The 27,524-nt window shown below is 35.6% G+C and overlaps 1 protein-coding gene across 1 annotated transcript in view; it reads left to right on the top strand.

The window, feature by feature from the left end:
- The window catches only part of PHF6 (PHD finger protein 6), a 47,936-nt gene extending 20,713 nt beyond the window's left edge, over nt 1-27,223 (top strand). The window contains exons 6-11 of the mRNA XM_057718667.1: nt 9,743-9,909; nt 10,079-10,222; nt 11,694-11,798; nt 14,313-14,446; nt 23,620-23,749; nt 24,066-27,223. Of these exons, the coding sequence (XP_057574650.1) occupies nt 9,743-9,909; nt 10,079-10,222; nt 11,694-11,798; nt 14,313-14,446; nt 23,620-23,749 (680 nt within the window). The 3' untranslated portion in view covers nt 24,066-27,223. The remainder of the gene's footprint in view (nt 1-9,742; nt 9,910-10,078; nt 10,223-11,693; nt 11,799-14,312; nt 14,447-23,619; nt 23,750-24,065) is intronic.
- Nucleotides 27,224-27,524: the final 301 nt, after the last annotated feature.

Below are 27,524 nucleotides of genomic sequence, written 5' to 3'. Positions count from 1 at the left end.
GAATTTATTAGATATCGAGTGCTTTGTCAGAAACAGAACTTCCGATTATTTCATTATTCTAATGTGAAACATATGTTCTACTTTATGATTGTAATTTATGGTGGGGTTTTATAGGATTGTATTTCAGGGACTGCCTTTGAGAATTGTATGTCCCTAATCTATACAGCAAAGAGGAATTGATACCTTTGGCAATTTCTTGGTCGTTTGCCATCTGTGGCTCAGTACCTACTTTGATAATACTTAAAATGATAAATACTATATAATTCAGTCTGTCATGTTAACTTGATATAACATGAACTGTGTTTTGAAATATTAAATTTGAGAATCTCTTTACCATCTCCATACTTTGCCTTTTCCAGGATGTCATGTCGTTGGAATCATACAGTATGTATGATTGGTTTCTTTCACTTGGTTGGCCTTTTTGGTGGGAGTGGGGGAGTGGGGGATTAGTTGTTAATGCTTACAAGAAAGGATCCAGTGAACAAGAAGAGATTGAAGCTACAAGAAGGAGAATTCAGTGCCCAAGTGGAACAATTGCCCTGCAATAAGGAGGACCTTTCCACTGTAATAGGAGAGAAGGGAAGAGGATAGGTGGTTCCTATCAGGTGTGTTTTCTCTGTGAGGGAGAATGTAGGGAGAGGGCTGAGGGCTGGAAGTTGAAGGAGAGAGAAGTTTTGAAAGAATAGTTGTGAAGACCAGGGGAGGAAGTTTGCCTAGAGAAATGTAAAGTTTCCAGACTGGATTGGACCAGTTGAAGTTGATAACCATGGATTTATAAAGTGATGCCATCAATCAGGTTGTGTGGCATTTCCTCTAGCAATTTAGGATCCTGGGTGTAGCATAGAGAAAGTGGCTAGTTGGTTCATTCAGAATCGGGATTTTTCCAAGTGGGTTCATCAAAGGAGTGAAGGGATAAGGGAGTTTAGAATATTTGCGAGAGAGAGAAATAAAGAAACTGTAAGGAATTAATAAACTGGAGGTCCTGGTAAAATGGAAGAACAATGAGAATGAAAGTACTTGGGAAAGCAATCATCTGTGGTCCCAAAGTATAATATAGTGATTTCAGAGGTAGAATCCTTTTAGGTGATTATGAGCTATCTGGATGTGATTCTAGGGATTAGGTGGTTGGTGGAGGACATCAGTGAAGATTAAATAACTGAATGGCTAGGTGTTGCTTGAGTTGTCCATGTGGATAGTGAAATCACCCCATGATGGCAGGAGTCAAGATGGAGAAAAGGGCTGTGAGCTATGTGCTAAAGAAAGTCTCATGTGTGAGTAGAATGATTGGGAGTTGGTAATTTTTAGCAAGGAGAGGAAGAAGGTGGCATAGTCTGTGGGCCAGCAGAATGGGTGTCATCTGGGACTTTGTTAGAAATGCCTGATCTCAAGCCGCACCCCTGACCTACTTAATAGGAGTTTAAACAAGATCCCAGGTGGTTTGTATGCATATTAAAGTTTGGGAAGCAGTGGTTTAGCTGAATGACATGGACCTCAGAGGTGCAGGGCTTTTTATAAGGAATTGGAAAATTAATGCCTCAACAATGCTGTCTAGCAGAACTTACTGTGACAATGGAAATGTTCTATACTTGCACTGTCCGGTATGGTAGCCACTAGCCACATGTGGTTATTGAGTGCTTAAAATGGTGTAGTGCCCTCCTGTATGTTACAAATGGACAGGAATAGCCAGAATTAAATCCTTATATGTTTCCCTCCCATTGGCCTGTGTTTGAATAATAGGTATATCCTTTTCCTTTTTTTAAAAAGCAATATTTCAAAAATGTCAAATGTTGGTAATAGCAAATAGCTTTAGCTTATAGCAGATGCCAGTCTCTGTAGAAGTACTTTAATATGATAATTTGTCATCACTAAACATGTGATTACGAATGATTGGTGGTTCTTTTAAAATCATTTTCATTAAGGGTATTAAGGTATTAAGCATTTACTACTTTACATGGAGCAAAGTAATCTGTGATGAGATAGAAAACAGCATCTAGAGTAGATGCTGGGTGTTAGATATTCACAGCAAGAATGTGTAGAATGTAAGGCATCAGCACAAACATAACCTCAGCTTAGTTTAAATTCTTAATTGTAAGGAGCCAAACTTGTGGTTTATTATATTTCTTAAATTACCCAATATAGAATGTTTTGCATAGGATGGGTTCTCAAGAAATGTTTGTAACTTCTTCATTTTCTTTGGCTTGAAACTAAGAACAGTATTTAACGTGTCACTTGTTTTTGGGTGACACTTCTTGTCCTGTAGCTTCTCTTTTGCCGGGTGTTAGTAAAGCAAGATGAATTAATAAAACAGGGTTTCACGCTGGGAGAGTTGGGGGAGTTACACAGTGTAGTGGCAGACATGTGACCAACTGATTAAAATACGGTGGTGATACATGGAAGTATTTAGAGATAAAGGGGCATCATGTTTGCATCTTAACTCTTTAACCTTTCAGAAAAAAGTATATGGATAGAGAGAATGAATGATAAAGTATATGTGGTAAGATATTAACATTTGGGTGAAGGGTATATAGGAATTTTTTTCTACAAATTTTTATAAGTCTGAAATTACTTAAAAAGATATCATAGTGATAAGTGCCACAATTACAGTGACCATAAAATCCCAGGTGTTCTGAGACAGTGTAAATGAATCTTTTGTGCCTATAACCTTAGAGGCTCTAGTTTTGGTTTTATTCAGGGACTTGGTGGAGCCCCTAATGGACAATTTGGGAGCTTTATTAGAGATGCTTGTCAAATCATAACTCAATTTATGTTTCAGGAAATAGTTATATTGGAAGTATGTTGAAAGTGCATTGTCATTTATGTAGATTCAAAGCCTTTGCCTGGTTTAATAGTCCCTTAGTATTTTCTTTCCCTTGTTCTCTTTCTCTAGATTATGCTGTAATTTCCAATCTTCATTGCTTTTATTAAATGGAAGTTTAGGGAGATTTTAATATGGTATCAAAGTCTTTAAAAACCTTTTAAGTTTAGGTGCTGGAAAGGCAGTTTTATATTCTGGTTGAATATGGACTTTGAATTCAGATCTATATTTAAATCTTAGCTCTGCCACTTACTAGTCACATGATCTTGGGCAAGTTATTTAGTATTTCTTGGAACCTTAATACTGCATCTGTAAAATGGGGATTTAAAAAACCCTACCTTGTAGGATTATTGTAAGAATTAAATGAATGATGCATGGAAAGCTCTTAAGCAAAGTTGCTCAGTAAGTACTACATTTCTATATCATTATCATTGTTACTACTATTCCTTGGAAACTCTGCCTACCTTTCTTATCACTCATCTTTTCATGTGTTCTTCCTTGAAAGATAATAGAATTTAAATTGTGTGATTTAACTTGGAAAATTTTAGTAATGTATTCATATTGTTCTCTTTGCTAGAATTGATTCCATATTCTTTCTTTGATTCACCTGATCTATTGACTACCCATGTGCAAAGTGCTGTGCTAGGCATTATTTACACTCATCTTTGATTTAGTGCATTTTACAAACTTTCATTATAGGAAGTTTGAAATGTACGCAAAAGTATATTTGAAAAAAAGCCCCATCACCCAGCTTTAGCAACCATCAGCTCATGGCCAGTCTTGTTTCATCTATACCCCTACCCACTTCCTTCACCTGGATTATTTTAAATTAAATCCCAGATATCATATTTGATTTTAGCACACTTAATTAAGACTAATATATTTTATGTATGTTATATATATATATGCTTATGTATATGCATATGCATAAAAGAAATCATTTATCTGATAACTTACTGGAAAAGCAGACTTTGCTTGTGACCAGGGGCATGCAGAGGAAATGCGTACCACGTTCCCATTGGAGATGGCAGGGCAAATGACCTTCAGTCTTCCTTTTGTAGTTGCCCTAAAGATTCAAAGCAGAGGTGGTAATGTTTACCCCAACTTTAATGCTTGGCCTTTTTCTTTAAAAAAAAAATTCTGACAAATGTTTTTTGAGTGCCTGCTGGGTGTGGGCACATTGGGGAGTTTAGAAAAGAAGCCCCTTGTGGACAAAGAGCTTACAGTCTACACAAGGTATGACAAGAGTGATAATTAACAATTGAATAGAATTTCATAGTTTACAAAGCATTTTTGTCAAACGTTTTCTTAAAGCAGCCTTTTCAGGAAGGTGTTCTCATTAGTCCCATTTGATACACCAGGAAACTTGCGAATGTTAAGTAACTTTACCAAGTTAAGGCTTAGAAAGTGGCAGACTTCAGACTTTCTGTCCAGGGTACCTTTCTACTTCATACTGTTAAGTGATGTGAGAATTTAGTAGAGGGAAGGAAATGGAGCTTAAACCAGGAAGATGTAAGATGAGGAAAACATTGATTAGGAGGGAGAAGAGAATTCGTGAAGGGACAGATAGGGCTTATACAATACTTAGGAGGAGGGGAGAGTTGGTCTCTTGGTAAGTGGGTCACCCCTCTGTCTCATAAGGGCAATTAGAAGGGTAACAGAGAAGGACTTGACCATTCTTAGGTGACATGGACATCTGGGGGCTGTGCTTAGAAAGGGGGGGAATGCTTGGTGGCACAGGGAAGGAGGACAACCTTATTTTGTTACCTACCTTATTAAGTGTGGATTTTTAGAAATTGTAGCTGTGAATACAAGGGTAAGGTTTTGTTTTCTACCATACTCACTTGTTTGAATAGGTATATGAACAGTGTACAAAAATCAGCAATACAAAAGAGTATAGACTGTAAGTAAGCTTTCTTCTTATCCTTGTCCTTGTATCTCAGTTTCCAAACTTTTTTGCTAAAAGCAACATCTACTATCAGTTTCTTTTGTGTCCTTCCAGAGCAATGCATATATAAGCATATGTGTAGCTATCCTTTTTCTAACTTGCAGGAGCATATGAAAATGTTCATTACCATGATAGTGGGTATTACTGCTTCCAAAGCATGTAGTGAGACTCACTGACATGTGTTTGTCCCAGCTCTGCTACTCCCTAGCTTTGTGATCTTGGGCAAAATTATTTAACTTTTCTGAATTTATTTTCTTATCTATGAAATGGGGGCTGAGGATGGTGACTGATACAACTTCATGGGGCTGTTTTGAGGCTCGAATGTGATAATGCATGTAAACTCATAGCACATCCAGTATAGTCAGAACTCAAAAAGCTCAAATATTAGCTCTTATATTTTGGGTATTTGCGTTTATAGATTAAATGGAAAAGGGCAAGATGCAGAGTAGTATGCTAGAATGCCATTTGTTTGTATATTCTTTTAAAACAGATTTGCATATGCATAGAAAATAATAGCTGACATTTATTGAGAGTGTCTTATGTGCCAGGCCCTGTTCTAGATAAAGTACTTTACGCGAATTAATCCATTTAATTCAAGAACCCTCTGAGGTAGGTCTCAGGTCAAGGACACACAGTCTGTGACGGATCCAGGATTCAAAACCATGCTCTCTACCCTTGAGATTGAGGAAAGGAGTGTTAACAGTACCTTGAGAGGGAGGGGGAGCGAGTATAAAGAAAGGGAAGCAAGGAAGCTAGGGCACCAGCTGGGAGTGCAGAGCAGATGGAATTGGAAGGTGTAAAGGAAGATTTTTTTCCTTCTTTTATGCAGATGGTTCTTTTATAATTATTATTAAGAATAATAACTTTTTAAAATGTTAAAACATTTTCACAGTTTTGAATTGAAATAAAAAATAAGTAACCATGAAAAATTTAAACAAAGGTGCTGTGGCTAGCTTCGTACTCACATTTTCATATGCAAATAATTTTCAATTATTTTCTAGGATAAATTCCCAGAAATAAAATCACTGGGTCAAAGGGTTTGATCTTTTTAAGGTTCTCAATACACATTGCCATATTACTTTCTAGAAAGATTGTGCTAGATTATATTCCTGTCAGCAATAGCTGACTTTATCCCCTCCTTTCACCACATTGAATGTTATAAATTCTTTTAAATACAAAGGTAGTACACTGCCCATTGTTAAAAAAATTAAAATAGTACAATAGTACTGTTAAAGTAATTCAGAAAGCCCTCTCTTCACCCCAAAATCACACGCTCTGAGTGAATACTACTAACAGTTTGTATATTTTCCCAGAACCTTTCTTACATACATACAATCTTACATATATATGCATATGTGCACTATTTTTAATACAGTGGCATCATAATATATATAGGTAATGTTATGCAACTTGATTTTTTCATTCTGTGATGTCAGATACCCTTCTCTGTCTGTGCGTACAGATCAGCCTCATTCTTTTTAACAGTTGTGTTAGATCCCTTAGAATAAATAGAACCATAGTTTATTTAAGGATTTCTCTTAATAAAAATCAGTTGTATAAAAAAATCGGTTATATCTATTTTTTTCACATACAAATAAAACGGCATTGATCTTCCTTATACATATGTGCTTATGTACGTATGCAAGTGATTCTATAGGATAAAGTCCTAGAAATGGGGATGCCAGGTGAGAGTCTGTGCGTTTAACATTGGGAACAAGTACTGTCACATGTACCACCAGTGTATGAGAGTGTCCACTTCCCTACTCCTGTGCTGGATATTATCAGTCTTGTAAATTTTATCAATCTGATTATCTCATTCAATTTCCATTTCTCTTACCACTAGTAAGGTTGCGCTTTTGCCCGTCTTTTTTCAGTCATTTATATTTCTTCTGTGGGTTGTCAGTCCTATCCTTTGCACGTTTTTCTTTCAAGGTTTGTCTTTTTAAAATTTATTTGAAGTGCTCTCTATAAAATACAGATATTAATTCCCTGCCACTAAATGGCTTTTTAGGTGTCCTAACCCCCCCAAAAAGTTTTTTCTTCTATTTTCTTCTATTACATTTCTGGTTTGTTATTTTATTAGATTTTTTGGATCCATCTCTAATTTTTTCATATGGTGAGAGAAAAAGTATCTCAGTTTTTAGAAAATGGGTACCCAGTTGTGCCATTATGTCTTCCCCCACTCATTTGAAATGTCACCATTATCATACTCTGATTTCCCATATGTATATGGGTCTGTTTTCAACCTGGCTTTCTCTTCTGCTGCTATTTGTCTATTCCTATGTCAGTGTTTTAACTACTGTTACTTTATGGTATATTTTGATAGATATCTTTTTTTTAAAAAGGTGGTACATTTACTCTTCCAGAAAACTGTGGAATCAACTTTTTCTGTTTTATCAGCATTTCATTAAATTAGGTTAGCAAGAACTAATACCATTCTAATGTTGAACTTGTTCATCCAGAAGCGTGGCTTATCTCAACATTTTTGTGGGGCTTCTTTTATATTGGTGTTTCTAACACATTTTTTGTTCGGTTTATTGTAGCTTTTTACAACTATTTAAAGACTGCTATTTTGATAGGTGAAAATAATATATCACTTAATTTACACTTCTTTGACTCTAGAGAAGTCAAATTTTCTAAAAGTATATTTAACTACTTATGTTTTACGAATTTTTTGGTCATATGCTTGATCCATTTTTCTGTTAAGGGTCTTGATCTTTTATGAGCTTATCAGATCATAAAGATACTAATCCTTTGTCATAAGTACAGCAGATATATTTTTCCAGTTTATTCTTTGCCTTCTAATTTTATCACTTTTTTGGTTTTACTTTCAGAAGTTTAAAAGTCTAATATAGTTAAATCTGTCAATCTTTTGTGATTTTGTTTTTTTACTGTTGCTGTTAAAGTCCCCTAAAATTTTATACTGAACAATTCCATGTTTAGGACAGACAAATATGCCATGTGGAAAACTAGTCATGTTGGCCTGATAATGGAATCAGTTAAGTAATTTCTTTATAGGTGTTTAACAATGTAGTATTATTATAGTGTTAGTGATTATTTGTTTTCATTGTAAACAACAGAATATTATGTGTGTCACATATATGCTATAATATGTACCAGGATGATTGAAACATTTCGTTATGATTTTTCATTTTAATTTTTGGCACATGTAAGTAATTCTAATAGCTTTAATGAAATTCAGTGTCTTAAAAATTGTCAGATTGAATGTTTAAAGTAGGTGGTGTGTTCTGATGTGAACTTTGCTATAGTGTTAAGATCAGAATATATCTTTAATTGACTTCTCTGTCTTCACAGGGAGAGTTATTCACATGAATTTGTCTTATTACCTATAAAACACTATCTACTTTTACCTGCCCCGCCTCTTTCTTCCCTCAAATCCTACCATAGTTAGGTGAAGTTACACTGATATAAATTTTTACTAACTGTTTCGCAAATGATCTAATGCTCTCAGTTCCTGGAGTTTATATATTCAAGTATACTGATTAAATTACCCTTTTCTTATCATAATGAATGTGCTTTTTTGGTTGCTTTAAAAAAAAACCCTTTAAAGTATTTGTTAGGAAAGATCAGCATCTGAGAATAGGAGTTGATATGCTTTCTCATGGAGAAATTATCCATGGAATTGTAGTCAGTAATTTATGGTAAAAGAAAAAACAATGTAGGTATTAGAGCTATGCCTAAAACTTTCTATAGTTTGACCCTAAGATAAGTGAATATTTGGTTTTTATTTTTTTTTGAACACTAAATACATTGCCTTATATGCAGTAGGCCCTCAATAAATAAAATATTTGTAGTGAATAACCGAATGAAACACCTCTATTAATGGTCGAAATTCTTTTTTTTAATCTTTATTGGAGTATAATTGCTTTACAGTATTGTGTTAGTTTCTGCTGTATAATAAAGTGAATCAGCCGCGTGTATACATATATCCCCATATCCCCTCCCTCTTGAGCCTCCCTCCCAACCTTCCTATCCCACCCCTTTAGGTCTTCATAAAGCATCAAGCTGATCTCTCTGTGCTCTGTAGCAGCTTCCCACTAGCTATCTATTTTACATTTGGTAGTGTGTATATGTCAATGCTACTCTCTCACTATGTCCCAGCTTCACTCCCTCCCACTCCACCACCCCGTCCTGTGTCCTCAAGTCTTTTCTCTATGTCTGCATCTCTCTTTCTTCCCTGCCATTAAGTTCATCAGTACAGTTTTACTAGATTCCATATATATGCGTTAGCATACACTTCTTTGTTGAATTTGATCTTTTAATTTTCATGATAGTTTAAAGAGCTATCTAGAGCAGTGCTGCCCAATAGAACTTTTCTGCAATGATAGAAACATTCTAGGTCTGTGATGTCCAATAGAGACTCAGCTTGCTGCATGTGACTAATAAACACTTGAAATGTGGTCAGTGCACCTGAGAAACTGAAGGTTTAATTTTATTTAATTATAAATGACTTGAATTTTAAAAAGCCACATGTTGCCTGTGGCTACTATATTGGACAGCACAGAGATACCCACTTTATTTTCATTTAGTTTCCGAGTTATAGTAAGTTTATTTTCTGGGTAATTGTTCTGATTTCACCAACGGTGTGATGTAAAACTCTTTGAAACCTATGGTTAAAAAAAAAACTATACAAGATCTAATTCTAAAAAATTCCCTTATTAGAGTTTGAAAATGTTTACTGAATTATGTGCACAGTTAAGATCACAAAACTCATTTTCATGGAATAATAAATTTGATGGAAATAATTTTACAGAAATTATAATAAAACTATTTCTTTATGTTTGATTTTTGTTGCATTTATATGAAATGTTAGGCTGCTATATCAAACGTAACACAGACCATTTCTCCTAATATCTTGGGGTGATTTTATTCTAAGGAGAAACATATGTTATAAGGAACTATGAACTAATGTTTATTTAAGATTGGCGCATGTAAAGCTTTTGTTCATTTATAAGCAGCTGATTTAGAAGAAAGTTTTAATGAACATGAACTGGAGCCCTCATCACCTAAAAGTAAAAAGAAAAGTCGCAAAGGAAGGCCACGAAAAACCAATTTTAAAGGGCTGTCGGAAGATACCAGGTCCACATCCTCCCATGGAACAGATGAAATGGAGAGTAGTTCCTATGTAAGTAGAAAAGTGTTGGATTCTTACTTTTTGTTGCACCATGAATATTTCATCTAAACTGTGTATATAGGTAAAGTTAATCATTTGAAGTGTTAACTAAGCTTGAGGTACTGATGGCGTATTTTCATGGATTTTTTTTCAAGTTTTTCTTTTTCTTTTACATTTGCAGAGAGATAGGTCTCCACACAGAAGCAGCCCTAGTGACACCAGGCCTAAATGTGGATTTTGTCATGTAGGGGAGGAAGAAAATGAAGCAAGAGGAAAACTGCATATATTTAATGCCAAGAAGGCAGCTGCACATTATAAGTGCATGGTAAGTATGGTTCTTTTTATGTGCTTTTAAACCTAAGTTTTGGAAAAGCATTTAGCTAGTAACCACATTTAGAACTTTCCTCCCCAGCATTCGTGTTTTAGAATTAATGAGTAGTGTATCCTATAATCCCAAATCTTTTTTTCAAAGTATAATTGACTTACCATATTATATTAGTTTCAGGTATACAACAGTGATTTGATATTTTTATACATTACAAAATGATCACCATGATGAGACTAGTTACCCTCTGTCACCATGCAAAGTTATTACAATATTATTGACTATATTTCCTATGTTGTACATCGCATCCCCATGACTTATTTATTTTATAACTGGAAGTTCTATAATCCCAAATCTTCATAAACTCTAGATTTTAAGAAATACAGCCTTTATGATTTAGTGGGATTTAAAGTAATTTTAATTATAGTTACTGTGTTCCAGATAATCCATAATTAACGATTTCATAACTGTAAACATTTCAGCTTTATAAACTTGTCTTGAAAGCTATGTTTGGCCTCCACTATAACCTAGTAAAAGCCTTTCTTTCTTTTTTTTGTCTCAGAAAAAAGAAAGAAAGGCTTTTACTAGGTTATTGTTTTTATTTTTTTGTTTTGTTTAAGCTTTTCTTATTGTACTTCATACAGTATATTGCAGTTACTCATTTATGAGCCTCTTTCCCCTAATAGACTCTTAAATTCCTTGAGGATAAGAACTATATCTTATCTTTGCATCCTGAGATCCAGGTGTGACATAGAGTATATGTAAACATTTTGAACTAGATTGTATTGAATTATTCATCCCATTTATGATTAGGTTTTTAAAATTAAAATTATATTATTTAGGGGCTTCCCTGGCAGTCCAGTGGTTAGGACTCCACGCTCTTACTGCCAAGGGCCCAGGTTCAATCCCTGGTCGGTTCAATCCCTGGTTGGGGAACTAAGATCCTACAAGCCACTTGGCATGGCCAAAGAAAATTTTTTTTAATTATATTATTTCTATCACAAGTTCTTAACCAGAGATGCATATCAGATTTACCTGGGGAGCTTTTTACAAAATATGTACCCCTGGAGTAGATCCCAAACATGTCTAGTTTGAAAAAAAAATCTCCAGGTGATTCTGATCTGCATCTATGGTTGAAATTTGTCACTTTAAACTATTTTTTGAAACTTTGTGGAAATGTAAAATAGTTGAGATGACAGGTTGACACTGCTGAACTCTCCTTGTTTAAGGAAGCATTTAATCTTGGCTCCACAGTGGCAACCTTAGTTTTATTCCATTGTCCTTATTTGGGGTTATATTTTAATCAGACACGTGAATAGATTAAAAAATATTTGAGTCAGTACTTGATTATTAAGGAAAAGTCATCCTTTTTAGGATATTAAAATAATGTAACACATTTGTTCTTATGTTGTTTAATCTTTTTCTCACAAGGATTCTGAATATTAAATGTTCCTGCATTTTTCTTCTCTAGTTATTTTCTTCTGGCACAGTCCAGCTCACAACAACATCAAGAGCAGAATTTGGAGATTTTGATATTAAAACTGTACTTCAGGAGATTAAGCGAGGAAAAAGAATGGTCTGTGCTTTTATGTTTATGCTATGCAACATTACCCTTCTGACTTTGTGCTTTAAATTTAGATCACATCTCAAATTTATCCAGTCATCAAAAAATTTAACGTTAAGTAGTTCATATGTTAAAGTGAAGTATATATTTGACTTATTTGTAATATAATAAAGGATACTGATGTTACTGAAAGTTATTCCTCTTTCTATGTAACTTCATTAAGAGAATTATACTGAGATTTATATTTCAGGGTATTTGAGAGGCTTTTAATGAAAGTTAATGAAGATGTGAATGTGACACACCTTATTAAGTTTAAAATGTTCAATTGTTTAAGTTCTCTTAAAGAAAAATTCCATGACCCCAATAGAGCATTGAGACTTTCCCCATGTTGTTATTCATTCTTTTTTTTTAAATGAAAGGAAAAGATTTTTTTCAGAGCCTTCTGTTTAAGTTCACATAGATAGTTATGTCTCTTAATATGTTTATCATAGCTTTAAAGTTTCCTTTATAAAATGTGCCTAAGTCTCATGTTTTTAAACATACTGAATTACTAATAAATAGCTTTAAGAAATATTGGCATCTTTATTTGATCACTTACTCCTTTACAGTTTGTGAATATTATAAAATGTCATTGGAATGCAAAATCTTTTCTTTAAGACAGCAGTTGTCTCTAGAAATGACTTTATTTAAAAATTTTTTTATTGTGAAACTTTTCAAACATCAAAATTAGAAAGTCTAGTGACACACGTCTATCCATCACCTTGACTCATCAGTTATCAAGAATTTGCGGCACTCGTTTCATCTATGCCTTTTATTCTTGTTGCTTGAAGTATTTTAAAGCAGAGCTGAGACTTCATATCATTTCACCTCTACATATTTCAGTATGTATCTCTTAAAAGTTGGACATTTTCATACCTAACCACAATGTCATTACACCTTCTAAATTAACAATGAGTCTTCAGTGTTATTTAATACCCAGTTCGTATTTGTATTTCCCCAGTTGTCTCAAAACTATCATTTTAAAGTTGGTTTGTGTGAATCAGAGGAGGTTCACACATTACATTTGGTTGTTATATATCCCTTAAGTAATCTAGGGCACTGCCTCCTCCCTGTCTTTGTTGTTTCTGTTTTTGTTCTGTTGTATGCCGTTGACTTGTTGAAGAAAATGAATTAATTGTCCTGTAGAATACCCCACGTTTTATTTGTCTGTTTGCTTTTTCACAATGCCATTTAACTTGTCCCTCTATCTGCCAGATTTTCTTTTAAAGTGGAAGTTAGATGTAAAGGCCTGATTAGATTCATTTTCAACATTTTGGGGGGTAAGAACACTTCACGGGTGGGACTATATCATCCATATTTTATCACATCAGACAAGTCATAATGTCTGATCCTTGGATTCAGGTGGTGAATTGATCCCTCCGTTGTGAAGTTTCCCTTCGATCTTTCATGTAGTGCTTTCAGGCATTGTTGATCTTTGCATCCATTAGAAATGACTTTTTCTTTGTGGAAGTGCGTTTTTGAAGGTATAAAGATTATTGATGTCATCTGTTCCATTTAAATCCAGTTCAGTTTCTTGATACTTTGATTACTCTTTTAAAAGATGAAACTCCTCTGAAACAGAATGTGGAGTACTTAAAAAAAATAAAGGGGAAAAAAAACTTCATCATATCCTATAGCGCAATGTTGTTGTGTCATACAGCTAAAGTCAAATAGGTGACTAGGATAACAATTCAATTCTCTTAATCAAATTATTTACCTCTGCACTGTTGAATGTTAGTGTCAGCACTAACCTAGCATTTGTTCCCCAAGTGTGCTCCAAAGGCAATCAGTCCGACCAAGATGCTCTCCCCTGCTCCAAAGTTAAAAGGGCATCTAGAGTTTAGTAAACTTGGGAACTGTTTACTATACCCTCCTTCCCGGAGGAAAGGTGGTCAGAAGTTCTGCAATCAAGTAATCTGTTTAAAACTAGCATTTCTCAAACTTATTTGACTATGAAACTCTTTTGCCAACAGTCACCTTAAGTCTTGAAAAGATTTCAGCCCCTTTAGTCTCTTCCTGTCCTTTTGCCTACTTGGTAGCAATCCCTCTCGGCGGCGGGGGCGGAGTGACATTGCTTTCCTATCTTCTCATTCTTCCCCCCCCAGTCAATAATAAGAAAGGAACTGATTGCAGGGAGGAAAAGAAGCCAACCACTAAAATATAGAAGATATTTGTGTGTGTGTGTTTGGCAGTATTAAGGAGTGTTCCCTTTATGTTTCGATGTCAGCTCTCTGATGGTTAGTAGAGTTAGATAATGGAAACATCAGGGATGACTACTATTAGAAAGTCTATCAGAGTATGATTTAAATTGCAGCATTATTTAATATATATGCTATACAATAAATTCAGTGCACTCTTTTTCAATAGAAAAACTGGCTGTTTTCTTTGTGATGTGGAATGTTTGGCTGAAATAGCTAAAATAGAAGAAATAAGATTGCCTAACTTTGAAATACTGCTTATGATTATTCTTTCTCTTCCCTTAAACAGAAATGTACACTTTGCAGTCAGCCCGGTGCTACTATTGGATGTGAAATAAAAGCCTGTGTTAAGACTTACCATTACCACTGTGGAGTACAAGACAAAGCTAAATACATTGAAAATATGTCACGAGGAATTTACAAGTAAGAGAACAACAATTATCCATTTTCCTAAACTTGTCAGTAAGTAACCGCCCTTAAATAGATGGTATTAGTTTACTTGCTCACTCTTCTTAGGTGGTGTTTAGCCAAGTGTAGAAAACTGAGGACTCTGTATGAGAAATGAGTACTGCAATTGGCATTTTCCTCTGCCTACACATCCCTGGATTAGCATTCATTCAACCAGTATATATTATGCTTCCTATGTGCCAGACATTGTGCTAGGAGCTGGTCATATGATAGTGATCCATACGGACACAGACAGTGTCCTCAGGAAAGCTTACAGTCTAGTGGGAGAGAGATATCAGTGAAATGGCCACATAAATAAGTATACAAGCACAAACTTCCGAAGTGCTATAAAAGATCTGTCACAAAGCGCTGTGAGAGCATGTAACAAGGAGGAGCTAACCTAGTCTAGTGGGGGACTGTTTAGGAATTTCCTTAAGGAAATAGTGCTTGAGCTGAGATATGAAGGGCGAAATGAATGTGGGCATTGGGAAGGCGTTCTAGAGAGAGAGAACATGTGCAAGGCCCTAAGATGGGACAGAAACAAGGGTGCGAATTGGGGAGCACGTGGTAGGAGGCTACCGCTGAGGGTCCAGGTGAGAATTGTTGGTAACTTAGAATAGGATGTAGTTGTGAAGGTAGAAGTCGAAAGATATTCTTGGAAAGCTGATGGAGGAGTAAGGTTTGGAGATTTGGGATTACATGTTACCCTCTTTTTTATGGTCTTCCACTTACCTGTGCTGCGTTGGGCTAGTGTTATCAGTGTGAATCTACAACAGTTCCCTTTGTTCAATCTAATGAGGAATAAGTTGGTAGGGATCCCTGAATATTTATTTGCTTTGCCTTTGCGAGTTGTAAAGCACTTCCTTGCTCTCGCATTCCCAGTGTGCAGTAAACCAATGATCAGGGTCTACTATTCCATGGACAGAGCAGTTTGTGTAAGCAGTCACCAAGTCATTTGGGTGATTGCATGAGGTGCTAATGCTGTATTATAAAATTGGCCAAACTTTGCTTAATAATAAAGGCACATGTTTTTCAAGAGAGTTCTATCAAGGCTTTAAGGAACAGATAATTCCAATGTTATTTAAAGAAGTCCAGCACATAGCAAAAAATGGAACACTTCTTGGTTCATTCTCTCAAAACTTGCATAGCTGTGATAGCAAACCTGACAAAGACAGCATTTAACAACAAAAAATTTAAAACTAGAGACCGATCTTAACTTTTATACATATATGTAGCAAAATTAGAAATAAAATATTAGAAAATCAAATCCAGTGCTGTAGTCTAACAATTTAAAGACTACTCAAAATTAGGAAATGTATAAATGTGACCAATTATAATTAATAAAAGTTCTGGAGTCTTCTTAGTGGATGTGAAAAGACATTTGATAACGATTCAACATCCATTTCTGAATTTTAAAGTAAGGTAGCAAGAGCGCTCTTGCTGGTAAGCTAGGAGTCTTAATAGAGTGTTAAGAGAGGAAAAAAAACAGCAAACAGCTTATTTAGTGTTAAAGTCAATGGACCTTGGTTTGTAGCCAGAGCTGAGCCTTAGAATTGCCTGGAGGTGGAGAGGGCTCTCTTTAGAAATGTTCATGCCTAGGCCCTACCCTCAGATTTAAATTCAGTAGGATGAGGCCCAAACCATGTATTTTAATGTCTCCCCAGGTGATTCTCAGGTTTGTCTCTAATTGAGAACCCCTCTACCAATGCACTTTCATTCATATCAGGAACAAGGCGGGTGCCAACTGCCAACATTACTTACACTGTTCTTCTGGGGGGTTAAGCCGGTGCCAAAAAGAAAAGGAAGGAAAATGTGTAGTAAACGCTGCGAAGGAGAAAAATAAAATTGTCAATGCTATTGATATTGTCTACCAAAAAAATCCAAAGAAATCAACTCTGAATTTATTAAAATTTATAAGAGCTCAGTAAGGCTGCTGAATATGAGAGGAATTTAAGAAAAACAATTACAGTAATAGCTATTTAGAAAATGTAAAGGAAAAATGTCTACCCCCCCATCCTCACCCCGCACTCCCCCCCCCACAGCAAAGGTGAACGTTTTTTAAAAAATAGCATTTTACACAGAACTGCAGTGAATGATGAAATATATTCCTTGATAGACTCAACTTCGAAAGATACCTATTCTCCCCAAATTAATCTATATATTTAATACAGTTTTAATGAAATTCAACTTTTTGACAGTTTTATCCAAAAAAGCAAATGTGGTATTGTTGTCTATTAGTAACGAATAAGTTACCTTATATAACAGGAAAAGAAATAGAATCTTAAACAAGATAGGATTTTGTTTCTCCCCTAAAAGACATCCAGAGGAAAGCGGTGCAGATGTGGTAGGCAACTTTTCAGTGTTATCATTGGCTCCCATTAGTGTCTTTCTGCTCTCTCCTCCTTGGGGCTTCCTTCCATAGGAAGCAGGAGCAAAGGAAGATGGAAGGACAAAGTAGCTGTTGCTCCAGCTGAGTCAGGCTTTAATCAGCCTTCCTGGAGGTTTCATACACACTTCTGCTCAGCATCTCATTTGCCAGAATTTAGTCACATGTCCAAAGAAGGCTGGGAGATTTCTTAATATATATATATATATTTATTTATTTATTGGCTATGTTGGGTCTTCTTTGCTGTGCGTGGGCTTTCTGGAGTTGTAGAGAGCAGGAGCTTCTCTTCATTGCAGTGCGCGGGCTTCTCATTGCAGTGGCTTCTCTTGTTGCGGAGCACAGGCTCTAGGCACATGGGCTTCAGTAGTTGTGGCATGTGGGCTTCAGTAATTGTGGCACATGGGCTCAGTAGTTGTGGCTCTCAGCTCTAGAGCTCAGGCTCAGTAGTTGTGGCACATGGGCTTAGTGGCTTTGCAGCATGTGGGATCTTCCCGGCCCAGGGATCGAACCTGTGTCCCCTGCATTGACAGGCAGATTCTTAACCACTGTGCCACCAGGGATGTCCCAGGGAGATATACTCTTAGTGGACACATTGCTACCCAAACAAAATATGGTTTAGTACTATGGAGGGAAAAGGGGAGAATAGATATTGGGAGTAGCCAACTGGTCTTTATCACATGAAGCTGAGAAAATTTTTAGTGCAACTGAGAGGAGAAATCCCGTTAGATATCAAAGCCAATCATATAGTAATTAAAACAGTCTGGTACTGGCACAGTGATAAAGATCACAGAAGATAGATCCATGTCTTTGTTGGAATAAATAATTATGGTAGCATTATATATCCGTGGAGACATTAATTCAGTACCTGATATCTATACAGTTGGCTCTCCATTTAGAAAACAATCTTGACACAGGGAACTGTACTTAATATTCTGTGATAACCTATATGGGAAAAGAACCCCAAAAAGAATGGATATACATATGTGTATGTATAACTGATTCACTTTGCTGTACACCTGAAACTAACACAACATGGTAAGTCATCTACACTCCAATAAAAATTAAAAAACAAAAACAAAAAAAAGAGAAACCAACCTTGAGTATAGGTGGCCTTTCTAAGCATAATAGGAAACTCAGAACTTTTATTTGACTATATTAGAATTAGACTACATAAAGAGAACTCCAAATCATTAAGAAAAACACAACTCAGTTTAAAAAAGTGGGCAAAGGACATGAGCAGGGAATTTATAGGAGAAATAGCCATGGGTTATAAGCATGTGAAAAACTGTTCAACCTTATTAGTAATGAAGCAAATGCAAATTAAAACAAGATCTTACCAGTTTTGGCAAAGTTGAATAGGATTTAGATTATCTAATGTTAGCTAGGTTTTTGAGATACAGGCATTCTTATTCCATGTTAAGGTCGAATATAATAAATTGCTATAACTTTTTAGGAAAGCAATTTATTATTGGAGACGAAAACCTTAAACAAAATGTATATCTTTTGCTACTAGTCTGCTTATAGGGATTGAGCAGACAACAGTGCAGAGATGTATTTGCAAGAAGTTTCATTGCATTATTGTTAGTGATAGCGGCAGTACCCACTAGGGCATCTTCTTAGACTCAACTATACTTCAAACTGACAGGATTACCCCAGATGGCATCAGTCTACTCAGGAAGGATGTAGACAGGAACTACAGTTTGCCAGCAGGGCAGCATCAAATATTCCTCTTCTGTGAGAGTCCTTGCAGCAGTCAGTGTAGCAGTACAGCTCAGGTCCAATAGGATGTGGTCCACATTGGGGAAAAGCCTCATACCCCATCAGAGTCAGCACCTCTTACGATACAGTCATATAGGCATAGATAATTTTCAGGTAACACCACACTGTAAGAGGACCAAAGATAAAGACTTCTTACCAGAATATGCGTATTTTTCCCAGTCCAGATACAGTCTAGCAATTGAAGGGTAACATAACTTAGTAAAATAGTTGACACACTAATTTTTGTTAAGTTGCCAGGGGAAGAGAGCTAAAGAGTTAACCAAAGGTAAAATTCTCATGCAGAGTGGGAAAAGATTTTTATTAACTTTTCACCCACAATAGCAAAGAAAGAAAGGGAGGGAGGGAGGGAGGGAGGGAAAGAAAATAATCAAATCAGAATTCCATTAGGAGACAGTAAATAAATTTTAGTACATACATGCATCTAGCGGAATACTATGTAACAATTAAAGAATAAAGTAGACCTACATGTAGAGTTGCGGAGAGGTATTTCCTTGATAGAGTGGGGGGGAGCTGCATAGTTTTGTTTTAGCATATAAAAAGTACATGTGTACACACATGTACAAGATGTGTGTATATTTTTTATACATAGAAAATTTTCTAGGAGCATAGTCAGCAAACTTAATAGTTGTCACCTCTCATTCGTTGCATGGGGTGGAGAAGAGGCAATTTTATGTTCTCCTTTATATGGTTCATGAGCAATACATTGTTTTTTTGTTTTTTTATAAATTATTTATTTATTTATCTTATTGGCTGTGTTGGGGCTTTTTTGCTGTGCGCGGGCTTTCTTTTTAGTTGCGGTGAGTAGGCTACTCTTTGTTGTGGTGCGCGAGCTCCTCATTGCCATGGCTTCTTTTGCTGCAGAGCACCGGCTCTAGGCGCGTGGGCTTCAGTAGTTGCAGCACATGGGCTCAATGGTTGTGGCTCATGGGCTCTAAAGCGCAGGCTCAATAGTTGTGGTGCACAGGCTTAGTTGTTCCGGGGCATGTGGGATCTTCCTGGAGCAGGGATCAAACCCGTGTCCTCTGCATTGGCAGGCAGATTCTCAACCACTGTGCCACCTAGGGAGTCCCAATACATTGTTTTTTAAAGTAGCTAATAATATTTTAATATAACAGGCCCATTTAAAATATTTATAATCAGATATGTGGAGAATTATTTATTTATTTATTTATTTAGGCTGCCTTGGGTCTTCTTTGCTGTGCGCAGGCTTTCTGTAGTTGTGGGAGCGGGGGCTACTCTTTGGTTGAGGTGCGCAGGCTTCTCAGTGCAGTGTCTTCTCTTGTTGCGGAGCACGGGCTCTAGGCACGCAGGCTTAGTAGTTGCAGCGTGTTGGCTTAGTAGTTGTGGCTCACGGGCTATAGAGTGCAGGCACAGTAGTTGTGGCATGCAGGCTTACTTGCTCCGTGGCATGTGGGATCTTCCCAGACCAGGGATTGAACTCATGTACCCTGCATTGGCAGGTAGATTCTTAACCACTGAGCCACCAGGGAAGTCCTGAATTATCATATTTAAAATTTAACTTTATTTAGATACTCTTTTCACAATAGTTATCCATTTTCATTTCAGTAAAAAATGGAAAATGTAGATAAGGAAAATAAAACTAAAGGTCAACTTTAATTCTCCCACCAGAGATAACAACTTTAAATCTTTTGGAATATTTTCTTCTAGACATTTGTGTGATTGTGTATATGCATATATTTATAAAAACAAAACCTTCTTATATATACTGTTTTATAACCTGTTTTCCACTTACTGTATCTTTAGTAGAGGCATTTTTTTCCTGTGACATTAAACAGTTGTATATCATCACTTTAATGGTTGCATAATATTCCAATACGATGGGTGTATTAAGTTGTTTAATTAGTTCTTTTTTAAGACATTTAGATGGTTTTTGTTTTCAGAAAACCATGTTGCAGTGATCATCTCTAAACAGAAATATTTGGACTGGGATCCCTGATGATTTGAAATGCTCTTTTTATTTTTTCACGTTGAAATTTGTTTCTAAAATCTGCTTGGAAGGTGGATTCCAGATTTTTTCATAGAGACCATGTAGTTCAAATGAGTCCATAAGCAGGTAGTTTTGGGAGAGAAGAATGGACAAATAGGAGGAAATGCAAGGAGGAATATTTCTGAATGAAGTGGCTTCTTTCCCTCCTACATGTGACTTGCTTTCTTTACCAGCCCTTTGCGGATCCTAAATACATTCATATTAAAAAGGCGAGGGAAGATTATATAGTGATCTGTTGCTTCTGTTTTATTGTCTTTATTATATTTCTAAACTATTTAAATATGTATTTTTCTAAAAAAAAAGTCGTTTTTTAATATGTATTTTAGACTTTCTAAAAGTCTCCCACCATAAAACAGTAAGTTCCATGACAGCAGAGATCTTGTTTGACCTATCGACACTTGCGGCCTTGGTGTCCAGACTGGTGAACGACACATAATAGGCCTATGGGAAATGTCCTTGAGTGAAGAATAATGCCATAAAAAGAATAAAATTTGTTCTAACAAGAAAGGGCTCATACTTTTAGATAAAACTCTGTTATAAAAATTTCTAAAAGTACACAAAAATAGAAGAGTATAACAACCCCACTCTCAGCAGGTACCAAGTTATTGCCACAGTTCTTTCATCTACATTTTTTTTTCTTTCTGAGGTATGTTAAAGCAGAATCCCAGATCTCTTGTCATTTTTTTTCTGTCATTTTATCCTTACATATTTTAATATCACTATGCTATCGTCACATCTTATAAAATTAACAGTAAGTTCTTAGTATCATCTCATACCCAGTCCACTTTCACATTTCCCCAGTTGTCTTAAAGGTGTATTTTTAGACTTGATTTGTTCAAACCTGAGTACATACAAGGTCCTTACGTTACATTCAATGGATGTCTCCTTAAGTCTCTCTCAATATAGATCAGTCCCCACTCCACCCTTGCCTTTTTCCCCTGCTTGTTGAAGAACCCTGATAAGTTGTCCTGTAAAGGTCCCATATTCTAGATTTATCGATTTGCTTTTTCACGATGTTATTTACCTCGTTTCTCTACCCCTCCGTATTTCCTATAATGTATTAGTTGGTTCAAAGGCTTAATTAGATTCAGGTTATATTTTGGGGGAAGATACTTCATAGGTGCACTTTTTAGAATTCTCACTCTTGATATTTGAACTCATGAGTTGAAAGGTGATTCCCGATGTGCAGCGTTTGATGAATAGAAATTCTCCACAGTTCTTTGAAAATTAATGAAAATGTTTTAAGAAAAAAAAAGTGGTGAGCAAAGCTAGGTTGGAAGTCAGTTGTTATTGTTGCCCCCCCAGCCCCACCCCTGCTGTTTATTCTACTCACTTGTTAGAAACTTTCATGTTGGACTTCCCTGACAGGGGGTGCAGGTTCAGTCCCTGGTCGGGGAACTAAGATCCCACATACCGCACAGCGTGCAAAAAAATTAAAAAAAAAAAGTTAAAAAAAAAAGAAACTTTCATGTTAAACCTAGTCTGAAGAAAACAAAAAACAAAAAACTAGTCTTCCATCATTTGGGGCAGATGAATTCCTATGCAATCCTCTTTTATCTGTTGCTGACCACAAGAGGGCATACGCTGAACATTTTTGAGCATTGTTTGTTCCATCTTGTCATCTTGTGTATAATTGACCTAAAACTGAGCTCAGATCAGCTCCCACCCTTCTTTGATTATTGTGGGGGTGGTTAACTATAAAAAATATATTGGTGAGTATACAATAAAGTGGCCTAAACCTTTGTTCAAAATCACCTGCATTGCTATGTTCATTAAAAACGATGAATTTCAAGTATATGGTGTATATACCCAAGTAAAAGATTGTCGGAACAGCATGATGTTAAAGTATTGCTCCAGAGATGATTTGCTAATTTCTGAGAGAGAATACTTACCCTTACAATAGAGAAATCTGGCCATTTCTACCACCTTAACCAAATGAAAACAGCATCACTGGTAGCAGGACATTCTGAAATTACATGCATCCTGAAGTATGCAGGATTACCTAGAAAGTATCCTGGAATGACAAAGGAAAGTTGAACCTAGAGTTAACCAAGCCCTTAGACCTTATTTCTAGTTTATAGAAAATAAAGGGTGAGAGAAAACCAAATAAAACATTACCACAGGGAATTCCCTGGCAGTCCAATGGTTAGGACTCTGTGCTTTCACTGCCGTGGCCTGAGTTCAATCCCTGGTCAAGGAACTAAGATCACACAAGCTGCGCAGAGCGGCCAAAAAATGAAAAAATAAATAAATAAATAAATAAATAAAATGTAAAGAAGACTTAAAAAAAAAAAAGTAACCACAGTTAGATAAATCCAGAATGAGGTGTAGTTGACGAGGTACATGGTCTGACTCTTCCCAGAAAGTCGGTGTCATGGGAAAAAAAATTGAAGGAACCAGTCTACATCATGAGAGACATAGCTAAATGTAGTGCCTGGAAAACTGTTAGGTGACTCATAAGGGTGTTCTTGTAAAGGCCAGGACACTAATGATGAAAAGGCATTTGAAGAGTTTGAGTAAAATTGTTGCATCAAATGTGAGCAGAAAGCAGCAGTATCTATGGAATTTATATTATTTCCTAAAATGTGCTTTGAAATTATGTATAAGAAACATTATAGAATTTGATTATTTCATATATATACCTGAAAGTTCATATTTTCATGTTGGCCAATAACTTTTTTTAACCTCATTGGGTAAAGTGAGGAATTGGCTTATATTCGGGCATATGTGGTAACTTAACTGTCATCCTCAACTTTTATTTTTATTTCAGACAGACTTTTATTATTTCTTTAATAGAGTGCTTTTCTTTCTATCTTTTAGATAGAAATGGACCTATAGCTAATTGTGGAGTGTTTTTAAGTGTGGATGAGGAAACCCATATTTTAAATGGGCACCAGCCTCATCCACTAATGACATAAATATATTCTCCTCAACAATGACAAAACATTTTGAGATTTTTATCTTTCATCATTGTAGACTGTATTGTAAAAATCATAGTGGAAATGATGAGAGAGATGAAGAAGATGAGGAACGAGAGAGTAAAAGCCGGGGAAAAGTAGAAATTGATCAGCAACAACTAACTCAGCAGCAACTTAATGGAAACTAGGTATGAAAGTTAATTATATTGGCTCTGTTGTCAGGACACACTGATAAATATATATTGAGCTAATTGCAGTATGGTTTTTTTAATGCTATTATGTTTAGTTAAGCATGTTACTAGAATGCTGAGGATGTGTAGGCTTGCATAGTTTATTTCCTTTTACCTAGCTGATTTTGTAGCAGTAAAAACAAGCTATCCACTTTATCAATAAATGTAGTTGTAATGTCAAACCAATAAGATATTCTTGCTCCTCAATAACATTATATTTATTGTGTTCCCCTCAAGCATCATATTTTACATTTTTTTATCATCTTTTAAACAGGTTCATGGGACAGAGTTAGAAAACTGGGAATGAATAAGACATCCATAACTACTATTCTTTTTTCACTGTTTTCTAAAATCAAAAAGGGTTTGTAACTTTTTACTGCCCAACTCTTAGATCCTTCATTGAACTGCCTAAAAACATCTTGTTTGTTTTATGAGCCTTCACTAGATGGCAGAGTTTGACATGTTGATATTACGTAGCTGTAGTTTGCAGTTTCTGGGAAGCAATTGAAACACTATTAACTCTGTGTATAGTGTCAACAGTTAAAAGCAGACCTTGAAATGAAGTAAGCTATATTTCTGGACTGAACAAAGTTCTACTGTTTAGAGTGTCTAAGTTTGTTTAGTGGATTCATACTCAAGGGAAAGCATAAGCAAATTTCACTTTACAGTGCAAACAGGCCTCTGGTGGCAACACATGGGAATTTGTGAATTTTTTTTCCACACTCAAGTAATGGAGGCTAGAAATGAAGAGAACCTTCTTTTTCTCTTGGCTTCGACAGCACATGCTAAAAATCTCTTCCAAGAAGTGTGCTAAAGCTTTTCATTTGGTTCCTGTTAAAGTTGTTCTCACTGACCAGCATGGACTCAGGCAACTGGTGATTATAAGCTATGAGCTCCAGTGCTTATGCCAAAATTCTCTTGACAGTAAACCTCTTCTCTTTTCATGTCATACAAAGAGCTTCTAGCAAAATGATTGGATCCTTTCAAGTTTAAACTAACATTTGGCAACAGCAAATTAAACGTCTTTAACATTTAAAGGGTTACCACTTACTGAGGACTTTAGCCACCATGTCTGAAACCCGTTCCTCTCAAGTGCCGTGTTGTTGTGGAACACTTCATATATTGGCCCAAAGTATGTAAGGAGGTCTCATGTGCTGTAGAAGTAAAAAAACAAAAAAAACAAAAAAAACAAAACAGTCTTTGCATAAAACAGTATTTATTTTTAATTTTGTGACCACTATTTTAGAAACTTTATTTAATATTTTTAATGTTTTCCTTCATTGCTTGGCTTATCTATAAAATAGGCTTGTGTGCCCTATTTTTCTTCTAGTAGGGTTCGGTGTTTTATTGATCATCAGAATTGTTTCTCAAAGCCTAAGAACCCAGCTTTTTAGAAAGGATTTTCACGCTGGCATTTCTAGCTAGTGATATTTTCTTCCACTTACCTGCTGAAGCACATTTATGTATTTCTTTATGGCAAAACCAAAAAACTTTAGTTGTGTTCTGCCTAATATTACCATAGCACCTCAATATCAAGGGTAGGGATTCTGATTTCTGAATTATTAGTTAACCTACCACATTCAAGCAAATTAGCCAACAAGAAATAACATGTTAACTTGACTGTACATTGAGATATTCTGCAGCTTATGGAAAAGCATTTTTTAAATGTAACAGGTGGAAAATTACACTGTGCTTAATGACTGATTTTTTTAACTGCTAGTCCCTTAAAGTCACATTTGTCAAGTGTGCATTCATACATTTACTTAAATCAAGGGACTCGATGATTGCTTTATTTTAACCATCTTTTATTATGTTTAGAAGGAAACTAGCTTTAGTAGTGGATTGCCCTATGCGTTTTTCTCCTTTTGCTCTAAATATACCATTGGATTTTGTGCGTGTGTATGTGATGAATTTTCAAAATTCACCATGACTTGAAGTGCAACGACAGATCTAGATGTTTGTTTACCAAGCTATGTGACTTTTCCCAAAGGATCTGTACTTTCTTTCCTTCCAGCAGCTTGAAACCCATTATTTTAAATCTTTGAATCACTGTGTCTAGATCATTTTTACATTGTGTGCCATAGACTTACCCATGGAATAATAGAGCACCTTCATTTTTGGACAACTACTGTAATGAATGTTTTTAGGGAAAATGGAAGGTGCCGCGGGGTAATGATGGCCAGTCAATAATCATGTAACGGACTTCAAATACAATAGCTGTCAGTTAATGAATTTGTTATGTAATAAACTGTATGACTTTGTATGGGTTTCTTCAACCCTTTCTCTGCCACTAGCAACCAGAATAGCACTTTACCATTTGGTTGGCTAGATAAGTGGCTGGCTACCTATTTTTCTCACTGTGGTGTGATTGGCTAAATAGTGTTTCATTAAAAATTGAAATGTAAATTGAAGTCACATGAAGAATCATGTTTGGTTGTAAACCTCCAATGTTTTAATTCTCTATCCATGTTTTCGTCACATGCTGAGTAAAAGTGCCTTACAATGTAAAAATTGTACAGTACTTATGTTCCCAAGTAGCATCATCATCTTCTGGGTAGTAATTACATCGTGGTATGAATATTTAGGAAAATGGACCTCAGCAGTGTATTTACTGTTCATCTCTTAAGTCCTTAACTGTAGTTTGAATAAGCATGACATTATTTGATAAGTATATAACATTTACATCATTTCAGAAAATACTGCCATGACTGTCTTTTATGCATATTTTAGCTTGAAATTTTGAAGCGTCTTTTCTTTTTTCCCTTTTTTTGTTTTGTTTTCGTTATCGATATTAAACAGTGTAATCTTTGCAAGCGTATATTGAAGATTATTCTGGAGCATTTATTGCCTTACCAGAAATGTTAGTAAGAAATGTTCTTTAGAGTAGAAAGATAGACTTGAGTTTCTATACTTTAATAAGAGCTCTTTGTTCCTGGGGGGAGGGGGGATGGGAGGGGTGAGTTTTACTTTCATCTCAATTTATTAAAAACCCACAACTGAAATACATTTTATTTCAAGGATCAGCAATTTTAGAATTTCAGATAGTACTTGCTCAGGAGTACATGCTACTCAAGATATTAAGCGAATAACAAGATATGTAGATCTACTGTTGAATCAGAATCTATGTACTTGAACAAATGTGTGAATCTTAAATATCTCAAAGCAAAAGAAAAGTGTTCTAGAATGTTGTTGCTTTTTTTAAAAAGCACTAAAGTTAGACCAAGGTATACAGTTTTGTTCTAACAGACATTTAGGTTAATTGTAAAGATAAGGAATGCATTATGGGTCAAAATCAAACATTCCTCTCATGTTATGTATATTTTGTTCCTGTTATATTGGCTTTATTTTCAAAATTGTAGTTTGTAGTATTAGTTTCCTTTTATTGGTATTCTTGCATATACTATTCATTCAATAAATGAGTTATGACTTTCATGTTTGTATTTATGTCTTTTTTTGTGTAAGGGTATGATGAAGCTTATTTGTAACAGCAGTAGTACTATGTTGCTTTTAGTCTTGCTTTTATTTCAAGGTGAAATACCTAGTTTGTTTAATAACTTTGCATTAAACAAGTATGAGAGAGAAAAATGTGAATTTGAGTTTAGTTCAAAGTTTCACACATAAGGCTTTATCAGGGAGAGAAACAGCAATCTTTCAAAAGTGTGTTAGCACTGCATTACATCTTGGTTCTTTTATCATTACATGATTCAGATACCTACAACTTAAATTGGGCTCT

This window comes from Hippopotamus amphibius, chromosome X (assembly GCF_030028045.1).
Source record: "Hippopotamus amphibius kiboko isolate mHipAmp2 chromosome X, mHipAmp2.hap2, whole genome shotgun sequence".
Taxonomy (NCBI): domain Eukaryota; kingdom Metazoa; phylum Chordata; class Mammalia; order Artiodactyla; family Hippopotamidae; genus Hippopotamus; species Hippopotamus amphibius.
Note: the sequence above shows the minus strand (reverse complement) of the source record. Positions and strands in the feature narration are given on the sequence as shown.